The 21,629-nt window shown below is 40.8% G+C and overlaps 1 protein-coding gene across 2 annotated transcripts in view; it reads left to right on the top strand.

Moving 5' to 3' along the window:
* PON2 (paraoxonase 2) overlaps positions 1-20,511 on the top strand; it is a 28,475-nt gene extending 7,964 nt beyond the window's left edge. For both annotated transcript variants that reach the window (XM_059171170.1, XM_059171169.1), the window contains exons 2-9: positions 2,005-2,075; positions 8,675-8,730; positions 13,228-13,393; positions 13,936-14,062; positions 15,569-15,769; positions 18,303-18,384; positions 19,126-19,254; positions 19,880-20,511. In XM_059171170.1, coding sequence (XP_059027153.1) covers positions 2,005-2,075; positions 8,675-8,730; positions 13,228-13,393; positions 13,936-14,062; positions 15,569-15,769; positions 18,303-18,384; positions 19,126-19,254; positions 19,880-20,038 — 991 coding nt within the window. In that variant the 3' untranslated portion in view covers positions 20,039-20,511. The remainder of the gene's footprint in view (positions 1-2,004; positions 2,076-8,674; positions 8,731-13,227; positions 13,394-13,935; positions 14,063-15,568; positions 15,770-18,302; positions 18,385-19,125; positions 19,255-19,879) is intronic.
* Positions 20,512-21,629: the final 1,118 nt, after the last annotated feature.

Genomic DNA, 21,629 nt, shown 5'->3' with positions numbered 1-21,629 from the left:
TAGGAAGTTGCATAAAACTGTCACCCAAACCAATCCATGATACAGAAACTTGATGAAACTGCAGCTGGGACCTACTGACATAGTTCCATCTGTTTCTGGAATCGTGCAGTGTCCGCTGAACCTGGGAGGTCATCTAGCCTCATCCTTACTTTTTGCATGAAGATTGAGGCCTACAGAGATTCACCTGCTAATGGTCAGGCAGAAACACAGATCCCATCACCCTTTTTGAGAAAAGTACCATAGCGGGTTAGAGTACTGCCTCTGGAAGGTTCTTCCCAGCAGGTGCCAAACCTCAGCAAAATTCCTTCACCTCTAAGTCACTTCCCTCATCCCTAAAGCAGGGACAATGGTACCTACTTCTTAAGGTTGTTTTAACAATTAAACGAAGTCGTTCAGGTAAATCACATAGAACAGTGGTATACTCAGTGAGTTTTAGCTGTTTTTATTACTCATTTCCTTTTGCCCCCCATGGTCATCGGCCGCAGTAACCTCATCATCACTAGTGTTACTGCTACCACACTCGGCCAAATATACATATTTCCTTCCTTTAAATCACCTGGGACTTGTAAATATGAGATTCATTGTCTTTTTTATTGCTTTACTTTAAATTTTAAATTTTTACTACATCTATATATTTCATATATTTATTTTATTCACTTCAATTTTATTTTATTGCCATATTGCTATATTGTTTTAAAAAAATTTTGTCACTATTTGAAATATACGATTCGAAATAACATACTGATTTCTTTCTTTATTTACTTGAAATAGAGCAAGAGAGAGAGCGCAGGCAGGGCTGAGGGTGAGAGGGAGAGGGAGAAACAGACTCCCCATTGAGCTGGGAGCCCAACATGGGACTCGATCCCAGGATCCTGGGCTCATGACCTGAGCCAAAGGCAGGTGCTTGACCGGCTGAGCCACCCAGATACGCCTCAAAATAACATACTGATTAACATTTTAATTAGAAGCTTGATATATGATATGAGTTGCCACATTATATAGTTGCTACCACCTGTTGGTAATTTCTAGGTTAGGTAGGCCTTGGCCTTCTTCCATATTGCTGAGACCAGTAACCTTCCCCAAATTCAGGGTCTAGAAGTCCGACGCTGTCAAGGACTCAAATAGGAGAGGGACAAGTGGCAAATGGTCATTTTTCTCTCTTAAATGTGTGGTGTGTGTGACTCACTTTGGAAAAAATGTAAATGACTCTGAAAACCCTGTTATGACTTATGAGCGTAGAGAACAGAAAGAGAAGGTGAGAGACAGCAAGGGAAGTGAGAGGAAAGCCTACAGCATGGGGCTTCAGAAGAAGAGGATCCAGATGTGTTTGGCCAAACTGCTCTGTGGCCCTGTCCCCGGGCAGGGTGCTGGGGAAGGCATTTCCTTACAGTTCACCATTTCCTCAAGATTTCTTCATCTTTACTTTCTGTGAAACAACAGCACAGTGTACTTTTGTTACACTTACTTGGTGTTCTCCAGTGTCCTCACCCAGTAAATATTGGGATGGGGAGGAGACCGCCTCCACGTTGTTTCATAACAGCTTCTGTGCACCTGACTCTGCAAAACCGCCTCTTCTCCCGGCCTCCCATCAGGCCCCGTGTCATTTCGCAGAGGGTCTGAGCGCTGTTCAGCTCTGCTGGGCCCTCAGCTTCCGGGTCTCCATCTGGAGCTCTTCCCACCACACCAGAGCTGGGAGAAGTGTGACCTGCTGCCGTGTTCCCATTTGCTTGGGAACTTGCCTTACAAGTTTTATTTGTTGAGTTACTGGCTTTCTTTTATGACCCACATTCACATCTAGAACTTCGTGATATGCATTTGTATTTTAACTTCATTTCTGGTGCTATTTTATGTTCCTACCCTTGTTTTTCTATCTTCTCTTTTATCTGCTTTAGATTTATGCTGTGTTTTATGTATTGCTGTAAGCCTCTTTAAACCCTGTCTGCAACAAAGCAGGGAATACATAAACAGATAGATTTTTTTCTTTTCTTTTTTTTTTAAAAACAGGAATCGACTTAAAGCCTCCAGAGAAGTAGAGTCCGTAGACCTTCCAAACTGCCACCTCATTAAAGGAATTGGTAAGTATGAGAAAACACTTGTTATACACCTTACATTATTTGGCCACCAACACGAAAAAACTCATTAACAGTATTTTGGCACGCCACTAGTGTTGATCAGAGGAAAAATCCCATTAAATCAACAAAAACCTCTTCAGTCGATCTTTTTTGGATCTCCCGCCCCTGTATTTCTTCTCTCTCTCACGCTCACTACAATTTGTTAATTATTTGTGTACTCCTTTGTTTATGGGTTGATTTCTTGCCTGTTGCGTGACTTTTCTGAACTAATTTTGTAAAGTCTGTGCTCTTCGCTGTGTGCGGCCCCGTGTGCCGTCAGCCTAGCAGCTGGCTGGTGAAGGTGTCAGAAGGAAGAGGAGTCACAAAACGGAAAGTAAAAACCTCTCAAGAAAATCTCCATTCCCCACAGAAGTAACTCCAGAGAGAAAGTTTTTCTTCTCTTTCCTGACATTTCCAGCTCAAATGTAAACGAATACACGCATATGCATGTATGATTCACAAGTGGCGTCTGAGTATGAGATGACATTCTACAACCCGCTTTATTCCAAATGCAATGTGGACAGCTTCCCCCGTCAACACATGTGGGTCTGCCTCATTCTTTTTCATGTTTGCAGGTACCATGGTGGATTTAATCATTTCTGTCTTAATACACATTTGGATGGTTTTAGTTTTTTTGCAACTACAAACCAATCAGTGAACATCATTGTACATAGAGGTCTTGTGTATCGGTAGGATAAATTCTTAACAGTGAGACTGTTGTTCAGTTAGTGGGTGTGTTAAAGTTTTGACAGTCGGGGTGCCTGGCTGGCTCAGTCAGTTAAGTATCCAACTCTTGGCTTTAACTCAGGTCGTGATCTCAGGCTTGTGGGATCAAGCCCTGCGTCAGGCTCCACTCTGGATGTGTGGAGATTCTCTCCCCTCTGCCCTGTGTGTGTGTGTGTGTGTGTGTGTGAGTGTGCACATGGGTGTGTGCACATGCTCCCACTCTCACCCTTTCTCTCTCTAAAATATATATATATGTGTGTGTGTATTATATTTTTCTTTTTATAAATATCATAACTATATATTATACATGTTTTATACATATATATATATATTTTTTAATGTTTAAAATTTTGTCATTGCTGAATTGCCCTGGAGTTGGCAATGGTAGTAAGCTCAGTACATCATACTTACAAGCACATTCAGTGCAGACAGAGCTCAGAATGCTCTTTGAGCAAAAAACAGAGTAGTGATCCTTTGCTGGATCACACACAAGAAGGCTTCATTTTCATGGAACCTATCAGTTTTCAGGGCAGCCTTCTCTACTTCAGGTAGAACCTTCTGGTTCTGTTATTTGCCTCTCCCTCACACGTCTGTTTCTTACATGCCCTGTCTCCTAGTTGCCATCGCTACTTTGGTACTTTTTCCCAGTCCCATCTCCCTAGGCCTAGACTCCTTGACTTCTTTCTCCTGGAGCTTCTTCTCTGTGTTACTGTTGCACTTAGCAGGGAGATACAAACTCAGGATCAAATAGCAGACTGGCTAGATCTGTGCCAGATAAGGCAGCCAGTCCTAGAAATAAGCTTGTTGGGCGTCCCAGGAAACTCAGCTGCTGTTCCCTGCCTTCTGACTGCCGTCACGAGGAGCCCCTCAGAACTGGCCGCTAAGCAAGAGCCCGATGGCGTCTGTGAGGGATGTTCTGCAAGGTTGGGAGGTTGAGTCCATGCTCTCGAAGGTTACTGTTGCTACTGAGTTAATAATTGTCAAATTATTAAACAGCCCTTGGCCCTGTGGAGCCCACCTTCTGTGAATTCGAGTCTCAGAGTAGACAATAGGGCACAGCCAGACACATTACAGGATGAACCGCCAAGTGGATTGCTGTTACAACTCACTGGGATGGAGGGCTCCTCGGAGAAAAACAAGCCCAAAGACATTTGTATTCTGAACAGGCATCTGTCTGTGTTTGTGACCTTTATGTTGTGATGTGTGTGAGCTACTGTCTGGAATTGGAAAGAATGAGGAAATATGTCACCTATGGCCCTTCTTGTGAAGTGTTTAATGCCTCTGAGGCACTTCAAAAGGCAACAGAGCGAAGACGATGAGTGATTAGAAGCCCATTTGGGATACATTTTTAGAGCTAATTAGAATTGTGCTTTTTTCTTTCTTTCTTTCTTTTTGTTTTTGCTCTGTGGCTAGCACACACTGTGTGAACATTTGTTGAATGCTATGTTAGTGAAGCCTACTGGCTAATAATAGCATGGGGTTATATGTTTTTAATAACAGTCGCCTATTCAGTGGTCTTTTGATTATGACGAAAAATAGTGTGTGGGGCGTGTACATTCCCATCCAGGCCAAAGCGACTTCTTATGGTAGGCAACAAGGGTAGTCTTCTCTTTGGAAACGGTAGTAGCCATGCACTTGAGACCTGCGGTCCGTCTAAGAGGTAAGACCACTTTCCCCTACCCTTCCATCCCCATCAAAACCCGTACGCACATACCAACACACACACACACACACACACACACACACACACACACACAGGCTTTCTCTCTGTCTCTGTCTCTCCAGTGCTGTATTCACCATGACTAGAAATGAACTCCTTGCCATTCTGGTGCTTTAAACATATCACATCAAGTCTTTCTGTTTTAATAAGTGGTAGTCATCTGCCACACAGCATATAGGATGTGTGCCTTCCATAGGTGCCCAGAGTAGGCTCACTGTCCCATTTTCTGAATTCTTTAACCCACTGAGCCACCCAGGCGCCCCCATTTTCCGTATTCTTTCCCCTCGTCTCTTACAGATAGAAACCAAGCTCTTACAGAATCTGGCCCAATATCGACATCTAAATAATAAAAATTATAATGACAGGAGCTAGTTAAGTCTATTTGAGGCTTAAAAGCTTAATGCAGGCATTCAGAGTACTGGACTAAAATAAAATTTTCAGTGGATTGTCTCTTTGAGTTAATTAGTGGTTTTATACACTTGGCAATCAAGACCTTTAAAAAACTGCTGCTGGGGAGATTTAAAAAAAAAAAAAAAAAAAGAGGCATTAAGTTTGCAGCCCTTGTGATAAGTTTGTTACTTTACACTCTACCTATGAAAGGAAAACAAAATACACACTACTGTGAGATTTAGATTTCTTATTTCTTTTCTTTCTTTCTTTTTTTTTAATGACAGAAGGACTCAACGCTCAGAAAGTTTTAGTACCTTTTGCAAATTATCTTTCCAATATAGTATCTCCTCCCAGAGTCATTAACACACATACCTCCCCAGTATGCCAAGAGTGGACAGTAAAAGGTACATTATATCTCAGATACTCTGTTGGGAATGGCAAGGGCTGATTTGCTATTGTAAAGCTACACCTAGAGGAGAGAGAAATTTATCTTCCTTTACTTGGCTGTCTAAAGATAAGCAAATGGCCTAGGGTGATAAGATGTCTACGCTCAGTGTGGCCAATCTTGTACAAAGGCTGATGAAGCAGCACCATCGTCTTCAACACACTGCTTCTTGGTCAAGGATTAGAACTCCAGTTATGGCCAGTTCCCAGCAGGAAAGGTAGAAAGAACATTGACGTGGCTATTATTTTTAGTTATTTTACCCAGAAATTACATGCATACTGTGCTCTCACATGCAATTAACCTGAACCGAGATACCACATATGTCTGCGGTGTATTGCCGGGCACCTGTGGCTGGAAAGGAGAAAGGGAAGTATGGATAGTGGGGAGCAGTTAGCCATCTCTGACACAGATCATTACCAAAGGAGTAAGAAAAAATAAAAAATCAGATGTGTTAAGCTAGACGACTTTCTCACCCAAGAGGGTTTTGAACGAGCTTGTACAGAAAAGTACAGAGTATGGATTGGTGAAGATCTTGGGAGGAGGCATGGAAGCAAAACTTTTACAGGGGAAGCCAACCTATGGAATTGACCACAGTCAAATTTACAAAGTCAAATGTCTTCAGAGAGGAAGCAGTGATGGTTCTGACAGAGAGAATTCATTCTACGCTAGGTTGTCTTTTTCCTGTGTGCTTTGAAGTCAGAACAAAAGGATTTGAGTCCCGGCTTCTTGGGACTCAAGAAGGACAAAAGGACTCAAAGTCCCAGACCTTGAGCAATTTGCCTAACCACTCAAAGGTCCTATATTCTTAACTCTGAAATAAGAGATAATAATGCTTCTTAGAGTATAGGAAATTATGTGAAATAATGTGTGTAAAGTGTTTACAAGGAGTGTGGCCCTCAGTAAACTCTATACCTTAATAGCTATTACTATTACTGCTGGTACTACTCCTATTATCAAATTAGAGGAGAAAAATTTCTCCAGCATTGACTACTCTTGCAGTAATCACACCGCAGCAGTGATATGAAATGATAACATTCTCTTGTAGTGATGGATATAGAAATGAAGATGGGGTTGGGGGTAGATCTGGAAGATATTCTAAAGAAAACTGCAGATAAGACTTTGTTTTCCCTTGGAATTAGGCAATGGGGTTAAACAGAAAGAAGTGACAGCATGGTTGAAATGCAAATATCTTTTAAAAAATGTTCTTCTCTTGATTACTGAAATGGTACCGTTGTTTGTAGAAAATTTTAAACAAAGAAAAGTATAAAGAAGAAAATGAAAATCACTCATAATCCTACCACCCAAAGAAACCTGGTTAATTTGTTTCTATATATCTGGGGTTCCTGAGTGGCTCAGTGGGATAAAGCCTCTGACTTCAGCCCAGGTCATGATCCCAGGGTCCTGAGATCGATCCCTGCATTGGGCTCTCTGCTCAGCGGGGAGCCTGCTTCTCCCTCTCTCTTTCTGCCTGCCTCTCTGCCTATTTGTGATCTCTGTCTGTCAAATAAATAAATAAAATCTGTTTGTTTCTATATACCTTTTCTTGTACTTTATGTATTAGCACATACACATTGAAATTAAATTGTTTTCAGTAATTTTTCAGAAGCAACCAATTTTACTTAATTGACTTCCTATTCAGTGGATCCAGAAAGTAAAACTTCAGACTGACCTGTGCCTGTCAATGCGTGTGTGTTAATATGTTTGTGGCTACACATACACACATGTGGGGTCAAATTCCCCCCATCCCTGCGCATTACCAGTTGAGAACGACCATGGGTCTAGAGACTAGGAAATCTTAACTTTTTTTTGAGGTATTACTGACCTTTTTTTTTTTTTTTAAAGATTTTATTTATTTATTTGACAAACAGAGATCACAAGTAGGCAGAGAGAGGAGGAAGCAGGCTCCCCAATGAGCAGAGATCCAGCAGGGCTGGATCCCAGGACCTGGAATCATGACCTGAGCTGAAGGCAGAGGCTTTAACCCACTGAGCCACCCAGGCGCCCCTTACTGACCCTTTTTTAAACAGCTGAAAGCCAAGGATCCTTTTCATAGACAATTTCCCAGCTGACATACAGATGACATTTTGCATTGCGTAGAATTTTAATAAGTTCACAGACTCTAGAACCCATTTGTAGCTCCTTAGGAATCCACAGGCCCAGGTGAAGAACTCCTCCATTATGCCATGCGTAAGCATATATATGTATGTATCCTTTTGCCAAGGAACAGACTTTGCAGGTGTTCATGATTGCAGTTGTCTTTGCAAAGCGCAGTTCTTGGCAATTGTATTTTCTTCTGCTTTTCTCCACTATGATAGAGCCAGTGACACTGGAGGCAACCGGCCAGATGCAAACTCATGAATCAAAACCAAAACGGCTGTGTAGATGCTGTTTGTTTTTGACAACCTAGAAATAATCTTGGAGAAAGTCTTTGGAGAGGCCTTAAAGGGGAAGATTGGATTTTGTGGACTCAAAGAATGTGTCATGATTTGGCTTAATCTAAGCCATTTTTATTCCTCTTTTCTTGTGTTTGGGTCTATTATCTGTCTGCGGAATTTACACAGTGAGACCACTGGGAAGGTCTTGTGTCTAATTATTTGCTGTGCTGTGTGGAGTGGACTGCAGACAATCAATAAACAATCAATAGTAATTGTAGCCTGCTCAGAGACAAGCGTTAGAAGATTCACCTGGCTTAGGTGCACGGTATTTTTCATTAATTTTCTTGTGCTGGTTGTTTTCTGTAGTTTAAAGCCTAAATTTAAAGATTAAGTGGAAGGCTTTCTTTGCTTATGAGAACAAGCAGACATTGTTTTTTAAAGAGGGCATATATAATCCCAGGTGTTTTATCTCTGTTAATGAGAGAAATGTCTGTGTTTGCTTCAGATTGAATGAGCAGAGAAGGGGACAAGGATATTTGCATGGTTAAATGACTATGAGCCCGTCTCTCTGAAAGTAATATTCCCCTGATGTCAATTACTTTTGTACCGACATCTGGATGTTTATCAGAAGAGTGTACAGATGTCAACTTTTCCTGTATTATAGCTGGAAATGTAGTGATTACTTGACTTTGATTTGAGTAAACATAAAATATCTCACATTTAAAGTCAGAGGTTCACTGCAGGAAGGGATTTGGACTGACGTGTATTAAAGAGAGTGGTAGGTTCCTTGGAAAAAATTAGAACCATTCCTAAAAATGCAGGCACCGACAAAGTAAACTAAGTCCCAGTTAGACCTAACAAATAATAGAATTGGAACGTGACATTTATCTATCTCTTGAACTTACAGAAGCTGGCGCAGATGATATTGACATACTTCCCAACGGTCTGGCTTTCCTTAGTGTGGTGAGTAGCTCCTTCGTTCACCAGTCCCGGGTGGAGGAGGGACAGGAGTGTTTGACGAGGGCCTGCAGCGCAGTAACTTGTTCTTAAAATTCCTCACTTTCAAAAATATGTTCTGGAAGAAAAAAAAAAAAAGACAGTTTGAGCAGAAATTTGGAAAATGTCCTCAAGCTTATCTAAATGTAAAGATGAAAACGTCTTTGCCAATTGATTAATTGCTCTTTATTCCCCACCGCATTGTACTAAAATATTCCAGTGCAATCTGTGTTTCAAAAGTTTCTTCTTAAAAAGCATACTTTGGTCATTGTTGTGGCTATTCTGTACTTCATTATACTCTTTTACATGCAGCATCTATCTCTCCTTCCATTAGCTACTCAATTTTAAGCTCATATTCTTGCTGCTGTTGTTTACTTTCAAATAATATACCAACTTTCCCAGACCAAGCCTTTCTCTTTCTTTCTTTCTCCCCCTGAATTGCTCCTCCTCAAAGTCATCAACTGAGTTTATTGATACCCTTTGCTTTGCCTTAATTCTTAGAAGCTGAAAAATAACCGCTTCCCTGGACAGACATTGGGAAGACTGTAAAACTGATTGGCCCGCGTGCTGGCCTACACCAGTCGCCATCTAATTGGAAAACTGTGTGAGTGGGCAATGAGGACGTTCTGACCACCGCTCTTCTGTGGCGTGGGCCCCCATGAGTGTCCTTAGTGTCATCACGGCTTCGGTTTTCCTTGAGGAAGGCGGCCTGTGATGATTCTGTTCCTGCTCAGCATCCAGAGGAGCAGGAACAGAATCATTATTTTCAGGCTCTGAGATTCAGCTCTGAGAAGCATAGGGTTGCTTTTGAAGAGTCCCGGCACAAATAAACAGTTGTCGGACCTCTGGGAAGGTTTAGAGAACTCGGCTTGGAGAATGAGGGTTAGGATACTGGTCAGGTTCCTGATGGTTTTTAGGTGGAACACTGAGCAGCTGGTTGTTACCACTGAGGAGGAAAAAAAGAAATATTGTGGGCTTTGGCAAGAACACTAAAATTTATGTTAAATTTTAAAAATACAGTCTCAAAAGACAAGGTTATGTACTAACCTACACAGAATGAGTAAAATGATATTTCTACTATTATAGGTTTGTTAGGAAGCACATGCTTACACGTGTCTATAGGCTTAGGAGAAAACACTGGGACTCCTTGTCAGAATCGTTCATAACTAGAGATGCAAAAATCCTGAGGAAAGTAGAAATCACTTGCTTTTTTTTTTTCCTCAAAAGAGGTATTTTCAGAGATTTTTGTAATCCAGAAATCACATATTTCAAGATCTGAGCCCCCCTAGGAATAAACCTGAATTGGGAGAACTGAGGTCTCCACGCACATAAATCTATAGTCATTTCCACTGAAGGGCTAATGCCAGTCACAAGATCATTGTGACTTAGACATGTATAGACATGGCTATACAATTTCCTCAGCTTTTTTGTCCTTCCTTGGTTATCTGTCTTTTATTTTTTTGAAATTTAGAAACAATTCCACTGTACTGCTGATTTTTAAATTACTCAGCACTGTCTCTCCCGTTTCCCAGAATTCACTTCTTTCTAAACGAGTAGTGGGTATCTCACGGCAGCTATCTCTTCCTCTTCCAAACATGGTAGCCCATCGGACACATCTTCTTCTGTGGTTATGGGTGTGAGGGTCAGTCCAAAACCTGCGTTCTACTTCGTGAAGAATTGGATGACAGAAAATAGAATATAAGGAAGATTTATATGGCAATAGGAGTGTACTTAACACCACTGAAAGGTATGCTTAAAATGGTGAAGGTGGTAAATTTTGGTATGTGTAGTTTACGGAAAGTAAAAATAAATCAAACTTTTGAAAAGAGAATAAACATGGTTAAATGGTAGGGAACATTAAAATAACCATGAATAATGATCCACCATCTCTGGTAGAGCTTTCTTTCTTGAAGCCATGCTCTCATTGATGGGACAGTGATATAAAAATAGAGATTATCAGCCTGTGAAGTGACCCTGCCATGAAGGGATAATGTAATTCCAGTTTATTCTGCTTACTGGGACTGCCAGCCTTGAAGTTTTGTCATTTTGATAGGTTTTTTAAAATTGGAGATAATTTCTATTATGTTCAACTTTGTGCATAAAGTGAGACTTAATTTTGGTGTACTCTTTTAGATTTGCATAAAATATGACTTAAAAGATCTCAAAGAGAAAAGACCTAGATTATTTCGGTGAGTCCTGAGAAAACATGAAATAAAATGCAACCTTTCATTCCTGGTTGAAAGCTCCAAGAAAACTAGAAATGGAAGGTAATTTCTCTGAAACCTACAGCCGATGTCCTTCTTAGTGGTAAAACATTAGCCACCTTCCATAAATGTTTAGAAAAGGAAGAAAATGCCCCCAAATGTTATGACCATCAGTAATCTAGTCTAGAGTTTTTGTGGGGTTTTTTAAAGATTTTTATTTATTTATTTATTTATTTGACAGACAGAGGTCACAGTAGGCAGTGAGGCAGGCAGAGAGAGGAGGAAAAACAGGCTCCCTGCTGAGCAGAGAACCCAATGCGGGGCTTGATTGCAGGACTCTGGGATAATGACCTGAGCCGAAGGGAGATGCATTAACCCACTGAGCCACCCAGGAGCCCCTCTACTAGAGTTCTTAATAACCCAGTAAAACAAGAAGGAGAAATATGAGGTGGGGAGAAAAGTCAAAACTGCCATAGTTTTCTGACATCACCATTACCTGCTTTTTAGACAATCCAAGACATTGAACCAGTAGACTGTTTCATCCACAGGGAGAGTTCAGTAAAGTGGTTGGATTCAAAACAAACATGTAAAACTCACTAGCTTTCCCGTGCACAAGGAAGAACCAAGTAGGAGCTGTAAGAGTCATAAAAATAAAAGTAATAATGTTCCATTCAGAGCAGCAACTTAATTCTCAAAATTTGTACAGAAAAGTCAATGAGGGGCACCTGGGTTAAAGCCTCTGCCTTCGGCTCGGGTCATGATCCCAGAGTCCTGCGATCGAGCCCCACATCAGACTCTCTGCTCTGCCTTTCTACCTGCTTGTGATCTCTCTCTCTCTCAAATAAATAAATAAAATCTTAAAAAAAAATCAGTGAGCAAAAATATCCAAGACTAGTTTGTGACAATAAAACGATGAGGTGTGGAATATGGGGACTCGCCATAAATAGAGTGGCTGTAATTAGAAATAAAGCTATGGTAATTAAAGAGTGGTGTATTGGTACAGGAATAGGCCGGAGTCCCCAGACAGATCAGAATGCAGAGGGATCTTGTATATGTACATGTACATAGAGGTGATATTTGCAGTCAGTGAGGAAAGGACAAACTATATGCCAGGCACAGCTCCAGGCCCTGGGACCTAGCAGTGAGCGGAGGAGACAAAGTCCTGACTTTTGTTCCAGTGGGGTGAGGATGGATCTGTGTCAGATGCTTGCAGCACTTTAAGAAGTAAAGGAAGGTGGGGCAGTGGAGACTTGGAAGAGCTGGGCAGAGGGTGTGGTCAGGCTTCCATTTCTGTATGTCTATGGATGCATCTGTGCCAAATAGCGATAAGTACCATTTGACACAGATACAAAGCATCCGGGAGACCTAGATCTTGGGGTGGGGTGGGGTGGGGAGCATTCCTAGGCAGAGGGAACTGTGTGTATAAATGTGCTGAAGTGAGAATGTGCCTGGTATATTTGAAGAGCTTTAGGAAGCCATGTGGCCCGTAGGAGATGAGAGCCGAGATCTGGAGTGTTTGGGGTGTGGAAGGTGCAGGAGGGTGAGCAGGGCAGACCATACAGGGAACCCGAAGAACTTTCACTTCATAATCTGAGCGAGATGGAGTTTTGATCAGAGGCGTGACATCATCTGACTTTGGATGCTGGTGGGAGACCAGTCTTCCATGGGGAAAGGCCAGAAAAAATAAAAAAGGACAGTTGGTTGTGAGCCGTTGCTGTCATTGGGGGCGTGGTTTGGGTCAGGGCAGTCATGGCCAAAGCGATGAGAAAGGTTCACAGCCTTATGAAGGGATATATTTTTCAAGGTCAAGTCCACAGGATTTGCTGGTGGATTGGATCTGGGGAGTGAGGCAAGGAGGGAAGTCTTAACTTAATACCGTTCACCAAGACTTTGAGCTTCTGGACGAGCGAAGGGCAGGCCAAGAGCTTGAGGGTCAACAGCCTACGTGTAAACTTTCACTTCTTCCCACCCCCCAACTCTGCTTGGTATCACCCTGTCCACCAACCTTCTGGTTATCCCCTTAAGAAACCACACCCCTAAGCTTGTGCTTCGACTCAGAAGAATCAGTTCCCCGTTCATCTCGCAGCTCTCCAGCCCCCGATTCCTATTTTTTTTCTATCCTCTTCTCTCTGCTTTCTTGCTGTTTGTAGCTGTAATGCCGCCTCCTTTAACCAAAGTCTGTCATTTATTTATACAGCTCATTTTAGCCCATAAACACCTGGAAGCCTCTATATTTAACTTTTTCCTCTGTTTTGAAAAGGGTTTGAAATGTCCAGGACTCCACAGCTTTTCCCCAGATAAGCCTGGAGGGATACTAATGATGGATCTAAAAAAAGAAAACCCGAGGGCCCTGGAACTGAGAATCAGCCGTGGGTTCAATTTGGCTTCGTTCAATCCACATGGTATCAGCACCTTCATAGACAACGGTAAGGGCTGATGAGCCCTTCTTCACATGGAGAAGCTTCTCATGGTTTGCAAATGACTGTGGAAAATAGATTTGGATCATATCTGTAGAAATAGAAGAACAATTAACTCATGAATTATTACTGTATTCTTCATACAAGTAAGTTGGTCACTTGCCACTCCAGCTAGCAGCAACTTAGGCCACATTTGGAATTTCTAGCAGGTAATACCTGGGAGAATGTTTACATTTCATAACCTTTTTTCATATACCTATGATTATTGCATTAAAAAAGAGCTATGGTTTTGAATTAAACTATAAACAGATTATTCATGAATTCTGTATATGGAGTGGAAAACACTCTTTCTTAAAGGTCAGGGGACCGATGATCAGAAATAACACCAGCCAGACAGTGATGAGAAAGACGGGGAAGAAGAATGATCTGTTAGGTCGCCTAACAGCTTATACATTCAACCTTTCCCCGCCTGTGGTATTTAAATGTCAGTGTCTGCCCAGAGGTCCTGTGGTTCTGTCTTGTAAATTAACTCTGTTCTTTCAATTCTTTAGACGACACAGTTTATCTCTTCGTTGTCAACCACCCAGAATTCAAGAATACAGTGGAAATTTTTAAATTTGAAGAAGAAGAAAATTCCCTTTTGCATCTGAAAACAATCAAACACGAACTTCTTCCAAGGTACTCAGCCCTTTTGTTCATTCTCCAGTCTGTCTCTGGCATTTCCATGTATTTCCCGTGATGGTCCTCTCAGCTTTGATAAGAGCTAAAATATGTGTATGTAGACACATATGTAAAAACACGCGCACGTGTGTGTGTGTGTGTGTGTGTGTGGTTTCCTTGTAGAGCAGGGAAAGTCAATGTCACTCATAATAACCAGTGTTCTCTGAGGACTCCCCTGAGAAATGATAAAACACTGGATTACAGAGGCGTTGCTCCTCAGGTCCATCTAGGGAACAGGAGACAAGCCTCCCTGTTTTTCCTGCTGTCACCTTCCATCTCAGATGACTCATCACCCTAACCATAATACTTTGTCCTGCCAAGGAAGAGTAGCCTGCTTTAAATGATGGCAGTGTGCTTTGTGTGGGACTACTACAGAGTGCTTCCATCGGGGTCATGGTAGCTGGGGGCTAATGGCCACACAGAATTGGAGGGATTCAGACTGGAAGCTGGTCACTCTTTCCTTCCAGAACATACCACCGGTTGATAATGTGGCTAAAGGAGACTCATGTGTATCTCCCTGGCTCCGCTTGCATTAGCTTACTCCTTCTTTTAAGTTTGAACTTTGATGAATATTCTTAATTTCTCCATCCCTATCTAGGGCTTCCGCATGTAACTTCCAATTGTTCTTCCCAAAAAATGCACTTCACGATAAATAGGAGCATAAGTACTGTCCAGGCAGCCTCTGCATCATGGTCTCTTTCAGAAAGAGGGGACCCACCTTCCCCGTAGCTCTGTTTTTCACTGACCAAAGAAGAAAGCAGCTCTTTCAGAAAGTGTTGCATAGGGTAATTGGAATTTAAATTTAATAACGCCCTTGCCTAACTGGTTTTAAAAATGTAATTGTTTTTAGCATATAAATCTCTCGTCTGAATCATTGCACTATGGCAATTTCATCATCCATCTCTCTGCACGTGTCTGTGGAGGGCCCGTTCATTCTCGGCATGTCATCTTTGTGAGTCTGGTAGAAATTGAACAGTCAACCTTAGTTTGACTAATAACCAAGCAGAGGAACTCAGGAAAATCTGGCAACTGAGTAAATGAAGGCTAGGTAAATGTTATTGACGGCCCGACCCGCTCCGCAGCCAGCGCGGCTCTAGCAAGCTCTGTACTCTAGATAGTCCTACCCTTTCATGTTGTTGTTAAACCCGACACTTTTGGCTGTCAAAAAACATAGCCTGTTGGCACGAAGTTCTTTTTTGTCTTTTATAAGAGTCCTGCCGTAATTGCTAAATGACCTGTCTTCGGATTACCTGTTACCTTGCAAAATTGTTCTCTGAAAAACGATATTATAGTAGATTACCTCTGACCATAGCCGTGTGACTTTTAGCTGAGCTTTTCCTGGGAAACCTCGTACCAAAAATTTAAAGCACAGATTGTTTATGCCGTCCTTCCAGAGACTTAATCTTTAATATGGAGACCAACTGGTTGCTGCTTTTCTCTCACAGATTATTTTTTCTCTTTCAGTGTGAATGATATCATAGCTGTGGGACCAGCACATTTCTATGCCACCAATGACCACTATTTCTCTGATCCTTTCTTAAAGTATTTGGAAACATACTTGAACTTACACTGGGCAAATGTTGTTTACTACAGTCCAAATGAAGTTAAAGTGGTAGCAGAAGGATTTGATGCAGCAAATGGGATCAATATTTCACCCGATAAAAAGTATGACTCCTCATAAGATTATCTTCTCTTCTCCTTAGTAGTGGTGCTGGGTCAGATTCCTCACTTCACTGGTTTTTTCCAATGTAAAAAGCTTCCTTGATTTTTTTTGTCTATGACAAATATATATGTGTGTGTATATATATATACACACACATACACACACATATATATAAAATATATACATTGATATATTTGTATTAAATATATATAATATTTATATGTAATATTTAATATATACTAAGTACATATATATATTTACATATAATATCTAAATATCATTGTAGAATTTAATTTTGTAAATGTGAATTTTTATGAACCGGGTTATTTACATATACCTATTAAAGGGTGAGATAGGTGTTTCCTTTTAAATAAAGATATCTTTGTTTCATTGGCTGCATATTATTCTATGATAGGGATGATCTTAAAGTAATTTAAACAATTCTCTGATAATGGATGCATAGGTTGGTTTTCATATATATATATATATATATATATATATATATATATATATTTTAATATAAAAAATGTATTTCTCATTTACCACTGAAGCTTCTCCAGATATTTTTAAGGAATAGCTCCTGAAGGGAGCATTGCAGCATAATCCATATTCAGGTTTCGGGAGGATAAGACAGACCTAGGTGGTAATGCCGCCTGGGCACGGGTTGACAGTGATGCTCTGAGCCGTGTCTGCACGTTTGTACAACTGTTTCTATAGAACAGATCCCTCAAAGTAGAACCACTTACTTGAAGAGTTACCCCTTTAAATGGTAACTTTAGTAGCTATTGCCCAGTGGGCCCCCCCTCCCAAATTATCCCACTGTTTCTCTACGTCCAACCATAGCATATAGAAAGGAAATTAAATTTTATTAACTTCCCTTTGTACTACCTTAGCACATTGAACAATTAAACTCCTGCAAACATAACGTGAAATAAATTTGGCATTCCTTGACAACTCACTGTCTTTTTTCATGACACAATTTCTTCTTTCTTGTTGATTATAGAAGACGAATGTAGAATCATTTAAATTGTCTGTAACTCTCCTGCCAAATCTGTTTTTCTCCCCCAACTCTCATCTTTCAATTATGAGACTCAAACTTTCCAGCACCTGAGCTGCAGACAAGAATAATGAGAGAGGATTCAGCTCTAACTCCTCTTTTGCCCTCCCCGGCCACCCCAGGAGCAAGCTGTCCTCGCCACCCCCCCACTTTCCTTTCCCACTGATGCCTGCCCGCTTTAGGTTCTCACCCTCTCTGGCTAGAGTAGTAGCCTGTAGTAGCCAACTTGTTTTCAGTTTGCTGACATTTTTTGCCTTGTTGCCAGTTCTGCCTTTCTGTATTCCATGAGCCCTTAAGGCTCTCTGAAAGAGGGGGCCTGGCCAGCTTCTTCTTGGACTCCTCCTGCTGAGCCCTGCCTGGTGCAAAAGCAAATGCTCAGGACCTGTTGAATGGAACTGGCCGGTTGTTATTATGCCACTTTGTTATTCTGCAAATTCAGTGGGACCCAATTGCTTATCAAATCAGGGCAAGCTAAAGGGTTGGACTTGATTTAATCGGGGAGCTTCAACCTCCCTTTTTGACCCTTTTCATACTTTCCCTGCTTTAGACAAAGAAGTCATTATTTTGCAAATATGCCTCTCTCATTCTTGCCCCTGTGCCTTTGCTCACAAGGTTTTTTTTCTGCCTAGAAGGTGCTTTGTCCTCATTTCCCCAAGTGCAGTCTCCTTCCATAGCCGCCGCAGATGCCCTTCCTTTGTGAAGCCTTCTGTGTTCTCAGCAGTTAGGTATTTCTTCGGTCTCTAGGCCTGAACTCTTTCTCGTGTAACCAATCATGCTGTATTATTTGTTTCATGTGTACAAACCAGTCTGATCATCCCAACGCACTAGAAACTCTGTAGGAGAAGGCTGCCTCTTCTTTATGTCCGTCACAATACTGAGCTCATGGCTTCACACATGATAATCGCTCAATAGAACTGTTGCCATGGAACGGTCAATTCAATGAGTAAAATTACCGTAAAGTAGTCCGTTAATTCACCCTGCTTAGATGTAGGCAGATTGTTCTCAATAGATTCTTATCTCTTACTCTGAAAATTCTCAACATGGTAATAAATATTTTACTAAGAATGAATGATTATTAATAAATAATAAAGTGTGTTCTGTTCGCTACTTTGTATTTCTGTGTGAACATGATACATAGAAATACCAAACTGTATCGTGGAATGTGTAAACTTTTTTTTGGAAGTCAGACATTTCGGTGGCAAATATCACAGACTTTATGTTCAAAATAATGTTCTATATTACTTTTCCCTTTACAAACCTCTTGAGAAGTCATTTAACAATTCTGTGATTGTTTGTAGCAACAATGAATTGATTTTGAAAGCTTGCTTTTTAAATAAAAATTGACCTTTATCAAGCATTCCTTGAGGACCCATCATTGATTAACTTCTTGGCAGGTTATTAAAACTTATTCTTCCATATGGTATTAATGAAGTTTTATATTGGCGTGGTGCTCTAACCAGCGTGTCCTTTCTGTGAAGGTACATCTATGTTGCTGATATCCTGGCTCACGAAATTCATGTTTTGGAAAGACACCCTAATATGAATTTAACTCAGTTGAAGGTAAAATACTTATTTCCTTATATCAAGTAGACCTTAACGTATTAAACTTGGTAATTTTGTAATTACACTGTATCACCACAGTACTTCCCTTAGAACAGAATGTAATGCCAGGGTTGCTATTCTGCGTTTTTAAATATCACCTCTCTACAACAGGCTAAGCCTCCTGTCCCCAGCCTTCATGAGGACTGACTGATGACATACAGCAGAGGGTTGGGAGTGATATTTGCATCAGATTTAGAGCCCATTCCATGACGTACTGATGGTACCCAATGAATTCCAATAAGAATTTTCACAATTGAAAAGACTAATAGATGAATTCTGAAATGAAGATTTATGCACATTGTCAGCTCTTTCAATAATAAATGAAGGTAGAAATTGGGTTCCACACCATTATTATTTTCTTCCTGCTTGACAACACATATTTTAGATTGATTAAGAATTTCCTATTTTGCTTCAAATGAGTTCCTTGAGCTAACTGATCATTGTGCATCTTTTAAAGGAAAAGGAGTTCATTTTTAAGAGACATTGATCATCACCCTAACTCTCTTAATTTCAGGGAAGATGAAAAGTGGCCCTAACCCAGTTTATTAAATTTAATTTACGCCATATTGGTGTTAAAAGGGTGGAAGCCGGGAGCTGTGTGTAATTTTCCCATGTGTTGAGAGGCAAGAATGCTTAGTCCTAAATTATTTAATCAAGTTTCTCAAGTCATTTAGATATTGACATTTTTTCATTTGGAAGGTACTCAAGTTGGATACACTGGTGGACAATTTGTCTATCGATCCTTCCTCGGGGGACATCTTGGTAGGCTGTCATCCTAATGGCCAGAAGCTCTTCATTTATGACCCGAACAATCCTCCATCATCAGAGGTTTTTCTTTTTTTTTTTTAAGTCTTCATTTTTCTACTTTAATTGTTTAAGTCCTTTTGAACTAATAACATAGTAAACCGTCACAGGGATGGTTTGTTTAGTCATTTTAAACCAACAATGCGATAAACTTATGCAGTGATTTTGTAAGTGCTTTAAGCCAATAATTGGCAGAATTTCACTCATTCAAATACTTTTAGAAAAATAACCTTTTGATGTATTAAATTACCGTGCAAACTAGTCAAAAGGCATTTTCTATAAAGACATGTGCCCTCCTTGTGTGGTAGACTGGCAATGTTTTTAAATACCTGGCTTATTGTCAGCTCCCTACATGACATGACTTCTGTTCATGCTAGCATAGTGTGGAAGTATTTCCATTAATGCTCAATTACTATAATAACCCGAAATCCTGGGTTGGCATGCAGTAGTAGCTAGATGGTTGAAAAAAGTACTTTCTTTGTAGGCTTAAAAAAGTACTTTCATTTAAACATTAAAAAGATTGGTAACTGCTGTTTTCAACAGCACATCCTCTGAATCATTGCGTCGCTGTGGAAGACAGGGATTATTGGTAATTGGGTGACATGGGTGTATGGTGGTTCAGTGTTAATCTTTTGTATCCCCTGAATAGGTTCTCCGCATCCAGAATATTCTGTCTGAGAAGCCGACTGTGACTACAGTTTACGCCAACAATGGATCTGTTCTCCAGGGAAGTTCTGTAGCCTCAGTGTATGACAGGAAGCTGCTCATAGGCACTCTCTATCACAGAGCCCTGTATTGTGAACTCTGAATTGTACTTCCGGATGCAAGTGTGCTAACTTCTTTTAACACTTACTTTTCTACGAATTGCTAATTGTGTGGGAATTTAACCGGCAAAATGGGCCCAGGAATGTAGGACCTGTGTAGTTAATTCTATTTCAGTAAGGAAAAGCCCCTTCAGTTCTGATAGCACTTTTAACATAAAAGGCAAAGGGACAGTTTTTAAAATATGTGGCGTGAAGGAGAGAGAAGACAGCTGCCTCCAGTAAAGCGGATTCACTGAACAAAAGGAACCTCATCTCTGCCTTCCAACTGCCAGAGCGTGCATTCCACTGAAACAGGGTAGACTGCATTTCCTGAAAATGTGAGTGACCTCAGCTCCAGCAGTGTGACCACTGTGAGTGTTCAGAACTACTGATAGGTAACATGTGGATGTTTTTTACTTACATCTTTGTTTACTGTTAATGCGTTGGAGTTCTATTAAAGGCTAACTAAAAATCCAAATTTGGCCTGTCGCTTCATTCTCAAGGCATGCCTTCAGGAGGGGAATGGGAAAGCAGGCCCCTTCCTCATGGGGTTCTCCTTGGGATAGGCAGGCATGGGAACCTAAATTTCTTTCACTGAATGCTGAATGTAAATGGGCTCTTTATTTGAATAAAACGGAGCAAAGCATCAGCTAAATATAGCAACTCCAGTTCTCAGTGAGTACGGAGTGTTCCCCTCAGCCCTCTTCCTTAATGGCAGTCCACCTTGCCTACCAAGAGGAGATAAAAAGTTGGACCTGGTGGTTCGTGCTACCTCCCCATTGAACACAACCATGAACTTCATCGGGAGAAATGAAGTCAGCTATCCAGTAGGGTTAGTCCTAGCAATGCTGGGATCATGGCGAAAGGTGTCTGCCTCCCATAGGAGAGTTCTTTCCACTCATTAAATGTCCTGTAAAATCATCTTAAGCCCTGAGGAAAGGCTTGCGTGTGTTTCTCTCCGTTGTAACTTACCAAGGCATTTTGCTTCTTATACTTTTTTTTTCCATTTTCGGCATCATTATCAGGACAATATTTGCCAGTTCCTTAAATTTGCCAGTGAATGCATGAAAAATGGCACATTCATTATCTCATGGAGTCCTAATTACAATCCTGAGGGAGTAGGTATTGATAGTACAAACTGTTAACACTTCATAGATGTTCAAGGTCACACACCTAGTGGCGCTCCCCACCTAGTTCTGATGCCATGGGCTAAAAGTTCACCCCCATGAAGTCACCGCCGTGGAGTTAATGAGGTCTCCTTATTTACTAGTTTACCTGTTGTAGAGTTTCTTCTGTTTTCTTAGATATCAATTTGAGTTCCTTCTTCCGATGAATCCTTTAATGATTTTTAAATGTAAACTGCAGAATGGTTCTTCACCTTGGCCATGGTCTACTTGACCTGTGGTTTTATTTACATTTTAAAATAGTCTCTGACTAATGTCTGTTGGAGCTCTTTCATGCTAAAATAATTACTGTTTTTTGCTGTTTTCCTTGTCCATAGGAAAAAATATGTCACAGATGAATAAAGCAAGATTAAATGTTAGTCACCAGAGATCCAAATCCAAGAAGTGTATTAGATATTGGATGATAATAGTG

This window comes from Mustela lutreola, chromosome 4, assembly GCF_030435805.1.
Source record: "Mustela lutreola isolate mMusLut2 chromosome 4, mMusLut2.pri, whole genome shotgun sequence".
Classification (NCBI taxonomy): domain Eukaryota; kingdom Metazoa; phylum Chordata; class Mammalia; order Carnivora; family Mustelidae; genus Mustela; species Mustela lutreola.
This window is presented reverse-complemented; position numbering and strand designations above follow the sequence as displayed.